This window comes from Octodon degus, unplaced genomic scaffold (genome assembly GCF_000260255.1).
Source record: "Octodon degus isolate 3935 unplaced genomic scaffold, OctDeg1.0 scaffold00027, whole genome shotgun sequence".
NCBI classification, from domain to species: domain Eukaryota; kingdom Metazoa; phylum Chordata; class Mammalia; order Rodentia; family Octodontidae; genus Octodon; species Octodon degus.
The window spans coordinates 16,614,044-16,620,350 of record NW_004524603.1 but is presented as its reverse complement, the minus strand read 5'-3'; the positions used below and the strand labels follow the sequence as shown (position 1 = coordinate 16,620,350).

The 6,307-nt window shown below is 40.8% G+C and overlaps 1 protein-coding gene across 1 annotated transcript in view; it reads left to right on the top strand.

The window, feature by feature from the left end:
- Ubn2 (ubinuclein 2) overlaps window positions 1-6,307 on the top strand; it is an 81,930-nt gene that overhangs the window by 1,171 nt on the left and 74,452 nt on the right. The window contains exon 2 of the mRNA XM_004629139.2: window positions 4,218-4,335. Coding sequence (XP_004629196.1) covers window positions 4,218-4,335 — 118 coding nt within the window. The remainder of the gene's footprint in view (window positions 1-4,217; window positions 4,336-6,307) is intronic.

Below are 6,307 nucleotides of genomic sequence, written 5' to 3'. Positions count from 1 at the left end.
GGGTGGCTCATCCCCGCTGAGCCTCTCCCTTTGCACCTTTGGAAAGCTCTGTTCCTCCTTTTCTTTCTGTCCCCTACACAGTGTCTTGTGGCCCCGGGGCCGTGTGGCTGGGTGCTCCTTGCGGCGCTGCAGCTGTCTTTTCAGTAGAAAGGAAGCGAAAACAGTGGGGGACACGCCCCCCGGACTGTAGCCGAGAACGCGGCGCCCCTCGCGTTCCAGCTCCTCCTCCACTGTTGTACCGGGCGCCTGGGCTGCCGAGATGGGCTTGCATGCCGGATATTCCCCCTTAATTGATTTAAGAGTAATTAAACATTTGCCGAGATTAAGGGTTCCAGTTTAGGAACAGAGAAGGGGGCTTGTTATCCGGTTATTTTTCGTTCTCGTGTTGGTATTGGCAAACATTTTTCATCATTGTTGTGCGTGCGTACGTGCGTGCTTGTGTGTGTGTGTGTGTGTGTGTGTGTGTGTGTGTGTAGTTTCTTCATATTGTCATTGAATGGGAAGGTGCCTCTCCTGTTTTATTCCGCGCCTATTCATCATCTGCTTGAGTATGGTTCATTAGTTTTAAAAGTCCGAGTTGGAGAATATTGTACTCGGCTATTGTCATTTTTGGAGAACGCTGGGGAAAAAAAAAAAAAAAAAAAACCTTGCCTCTGATTTTTTAAAACTTTATTGAAAATACATAATTATGCCTTGGATGGCACTGGTGACTGGTGAACAATGGGGATTAAGATAGGAGCTGTCTTCTTTTTATTGTAATTGAAATTTTTGTTTTGGGTTGATGATACTTGGAAATGAGTTGGAGAGATGATAGAATAACAGTGACAAATAAGGGAACATTGTTCTCTTTAGCCATTATGCCCTTTCTTAGGCTTTGCTAATTTAGCGTAAGTCCTAGGGACTCCCGAAGTCGCTTGTTTTGTTTTCATCCTTAACTAGTATGTAGTTTAAATAACTCTGTAGTCAAAAAGCGTCATGTTCAACAATGTCGCTTCGTGTTTATTTTGTAGCCAGCTAATCTTTTTGATCATTAGTTACAAATATTGTGTGTGGTCAAATCATTACAGAATGTTTTCAGGGGTAGAGACTGTTTTGGTCGCTGTCGTGTAACATATTCTTCTGTAGACTCACTTTAGTACCTTGTTATTTATAAAGGTTATGTAATTTTTTCTTTCCAAATATTGAAAATATTGCATTGGAGCATTTTTCAAATGAAGGTATTTGACATGCTAATTTAAGTAGGTGTGCAATTTTTATAATTTTCATAAATTACAGATGGAAAACATTATCGTTGAGTAGAAGTAACGAATACTAGCTGGTGTTTACAGAGTTCTTACTGTGTTAGATGCAATTCTAAGCAGTGTACATGTTTTATCTAGACCAGCAGAACTCATGAAGTGAACTGTTAGCTGCATTTTACAAATGAGGCTAGCGTGTTAAGTGATTATACTTAATTTTATTAGTGTTGTTTTACTAAGACAGTGCTTAGTAAAGCAAAATGTCTTACAGTTAACTTGAACAGTTTAGATGTAGAGGATCTTGTCAAAAATGAAGTTAGAGAACATACAAATACCAAGACTGTGTTACAGCCCTTATGCTATAACGTTGATGTCATGTTCATGTCGTGAGAAGTTGATAATAAATATGTATCTCTTCATTATGGGAAAAACTTAGGAAGAAAGTTCATTTGGGCACCTTACTTGATACCAAAGCTACTAAAATCATCCAGTGCTTAATGACAGAATGCTTTATGAAAAATGTCTTAGGCAAGCATGTCACAAACTTTACCTACATTAGCTTAAGTGGAGTAGCCTATTACACACTTAGGTATGTGCTAGATGCTGTTGTATATTGTAATCTGTTGTTGACACAACCATTGTGTGAAGCATGACATGTTCTAGCAGAAAAATTGTTTAATTTTTGTGTTTATACAAACTAAAAACTTAGGATTTATTGGGCCGGTTCTTTTTCCTGTTTTATTCAGCCACGTATCTTTTTGTTGTTGTTGTTGTTCCAGCCATATATTTTTTTAAAAAATAAAGTAAAAAGGCTTCAATGAGCTGGACAGATAACTTGGTGCTCTGTCGCTTGCCTGGCAAGTTCAAGATCCCAAGTTCGATTCCTGGTACTGCATACTGTATGCTGGCCCCAGAACCCTGGGCACACCATGCTGCCCCAAAACTGGGTGTGGTAGCACATACCTGTAATCCCAACACTGGGGGGGGGGGGCGAGACAGGAGGATCACTATGCATAGTGAGACCCTGTATCAACAGCAACAAAAAATGTTTCATTATGTACCCCAGGCTGTCCTTGAAATTGAGAGCCTCCTGCTTCAGCTTCCTGAGTGCTAGAATTATGAGCATGTACTGCCACAGCTAGCTGAAACATATGTATTTTGTCATATTCCACAAACAAAAATTTTGTTACATTGTTTATATGCTGTAACTTTGCAACTAAGTTTAATTCTTTTGGTTTTTTTGCTTCCTTGTTTGTATTATCGGGAATTTGTTTCTTTTTTGAAACAGTCTCACTATAATAGAGTTCAGATTGGCCTTGAGCTCATAATGTAGCCTAGCCTGGCCTCAAACTCACATCCATCCTCCTGCCTCAGCCTCCTGAGTGCTGGGATTACAAGGGTGTACCTCCACACCTGACTTTATTTCCTATTATTAATGCCGGTTAATGCATTTATCACATATAGAAGTACAGAAAACATCTCCTTAAGTAAAATTGTTGTAGTTCCATGAAGAAAATTCTAGAAGAGAGACCATGAGTAAGTAAAATGTGAGCATTAGAATTAGTCTGAAATGTGGTGATTCTTCACTTGGTCTATCCTCTTCTCATCCTAGGAAGAGCCCACTTACTTGTAGAGATGTAATATTTTCAGAATAGTTTTATTGCAGTTGAACAACGTAGCTTGTAGCAGGCTGAATAGAAAAGGAAAAAAGAACTTTAAATATTAAAATAGCATCTACGGCTGAATAAGATTGTAGTTCTAGTATCCTAAAGGTGATAGGCGCAGGGCTGTAGAAAATGGGTTAGGAGTGGATGCCATCCCTTTTGAGATAAATGTATTATTTTGAGATAAATGTATTTATTTGTGATAAATGTATTAACTGGCATTAGTAATAGGAAATAAAGCCAGGTGTGGAGGCACACCCTTGTAATCCCAGCACTCAGGAGACTGAGGCAGGAGGACAGATGTAAGTTTGAGTGTACTAACTCAGCCCTCTTCATAAGAGCTAAATGAACAGTAAAATTTAATGAACTGAAGCACAGAATTTTTCGGTCTTCTGTTTCTGTTGATGAGGAAAAGGGTAGTGAAATAAGCACATGCTGACAGGATATGATGGGTAAAGCCACCGTCCAAGCTGTCCGGGCAGAGGTGAGCTGGGCCCTGATCCTGCGGGCAAGGCTGCTCAAGGTGGTGACCTGGCCCCTGGACTCTTCCTGCCTGAGAGGTTCCTGTGCTCGCCTCCCTTGCTTCAAGGTGCCAGCATATTTCAGAAATAACCTTTGCCATTTATTTATACACGACAAAAGAGAAAACACTTTTTATCTCTTGATAAATGAGAAAATCAGTTTGCCAAAATACCTACTTTAGAGCATGATTAATTGAAAATTCACTGGAAATTCTGAGAAAAATAAAGTGAAGCGTTAATGTAACCATCCTATTTTAGAATTCTGTGATATTTCATTGCCTATCATACTGCTTTGTCTTTTTTGGTGGTACTGGGAATTGAACCCAGGGACTTCACACTGAGCTACAGCACAGCACCATCCCCCTTTTTGTCCTCCTTTTTCCCCTGTAATATATTTGGTTTTTGCAGGGTCTCACTACACAGCTCTGACTCATGGTGATCCTCCTGCTCACCCTCCCCAGCACTGTGATTACAGGTGTGTGCCACTATACCCGGACTCCAGCCAGCTCAGCTCACCCTGAGAGTGGGGCTGGTGTGGCATGTGGTGCCCGGGATCGAACTGCCAACCCTGTGCTTTAGTCCCTGAGCTATCTCGCCATCCCCGCCTTTTTGTCTTTTTGAGACAGGGTCTCACTATGCAGCTCAGGCTGGCCTAAGTGCACTTTGTAGCCCAGGCTGGCCTCGAACTCACAGCGATCCTCTTGTCTCAGCTGCCTGGCTCCCCAGCCCTTTTAATTTTGTTTTATTTTGGGACAAAGTCTCTGCAAGTTACCAAGATGTCCAAATGTCCACAGGTGTGGACCACCAAGCCTGGCTTCCACATCACATATTTTGTATAAAATGGATGAAAAATCTAAAGTTAATAATAATGAGTTAAGAACAGAGGACAAAATTACTGCATCAAGTTTGCATGTGGGTAGTTAGTAGTTTTCAGGTAATTTTTAATCCTGACAAAACATAAGGCTATTCAGTTTTTTAAATTTTTAAACAATCTTTTATTTATGTATTTGGTACATAGTTTGGACTTGTAGTGCTCTTCTTGTTTCAGCCTCCCCCGTGCTGGGATTAAGGCCTACGCTACCACTGCCAGGGTTTCCACCACTCCCTGGGTTTCAGTGGCCGGCATGGCATGTGGGGACTGGGCGTCAAACTCCAGACCAGGCAGGTGCTCAGACCTCCGAGCTATCTCCCCAGCCCAAGGCTATTTGGTTTTGAAGAAGAGAGGGAAGTTACTAGCTAGAAAAGAAAAATGAGTCCATTTCTTTAAATGTATTACGATCTGTAAAAGTAAATGAGAAATGTCCTTTTGATGCCTGTATGAAGTACGTGAAATGTTTTAGAGCAGTGTTAAAGGTGATTGTCACTGAAAATACAAATGTATGTCTTTGTATTGGCACGCGTGCAGTGGGTCAGGCCGGTGGTCAGCTCTGTACTCAAGCTGGTTTTTTTGTACCAGGGATCCAGCTCCGATCCTTGCATTTGCCAGACAGGCATTTAAGCTGCCTGTTGCCCCAGCTATACTCAAGCTTTGTATGCACAGGGAACAAGAGCAAAACGTGGTGACCACTTGCTCATCTTGACCCTAGCCTCAGTTTACCCTGAGTGGCCCCTGAACATGCCCAGGGTTTCCAGGATTCTTACCAGTCGGTTTGAATTAGTTTGTTTTTGGAATGTATTGGTGTTGTCTTTGAGAATCCCATTTGGGATAAGAAATTATGTAAGTTCATTATTTACTACAATTTTAAAAATGAACTAAAATGAACTCCTTCAATCCTAAAGAAACACCCCTTTGTTCTAATGTTTTGTATTATTCAGACCATTTTTGCCTGGCTTGTGTTTTAGACTGATCGCATCTCAGCCTCTAAACCGAGGGTGAACTGTCTCAGTTCTGAAGTAAGCACATCTTTGTCTCTTCAGCGTGTTTTTCTTGCCCTTCAGGGTCAGCCAAATTATTCAATATTTCCACTGCAGTATACTTCCATGTTTTGTAACATGCTTCCGTGTTTAATTAGATGAAGATGCTAGCCTTCTTTAAAAATGTTCTTTCCATTCAAGTCAATTGTTTGAAATTGGGTAAAAGTAATTGTTTTGTTTTGTTTTTGAATGTGCCAAACCTGGCATGGTGGTACACATCTGTAGCTCTGCATTTGGGAGGCTGAGGCAGAAGGATTACCTGGAATTCAAGGCCAGCATGGGATTACATAGTACATTCAAGGCCAGCCTAAACCACATATCGAGACTACCTCAGGAAAAAAAGTATCTCCTTGTCTTTGCCTTTGTTTATTGAAATGTGTCTGTAAAATAGACTTGAGTAGGGATGTGATTTTTCTGTTTGTTTTGGCAAGTAGATCAAAAAAGTAGAATCGTAGCTGTGTGTGTGTGTGTGTGTGTGTGTGTGTGTGTGTGTGTGAAACTATGTGTTTTACAATAAATTTTCCCTCCTTTGCTGTAAGGAAGCCATGGCAATGTAATCTTTTTGCAGCTCTTTACTCTGCAACCTGTGTTTAGTTAGTGTATATTCCCTGAAAGGGTCTCCACTGACAGGAGACTGGTGATACAGAGTTGTTGATTCTCCTCTTAGCAGAATCAGGGTGGCTGAAGATACTCCGTGGTAACTCCTAGGAAGATAATTAAAGGTTGACTATAATCTGAATATCCTTTTAGAGGCATTTCCTAGCCAGAGCAAATTAATCTTTGTTAGGGAAGGTGTTAACTAAATTTACACGTGTATTTGTTTTTATCTGATATTCATGGTATTTTTTCATTTCTTTTTTTTTTTTTTTGTATTTGGGAAGGGTCTACAGGGTGTTCAGGGTCTCACTACTAGATTACAGGCACATGCCACCACGCCCACTCTCAGTTGCCATCTCAGCATACCCTTGTT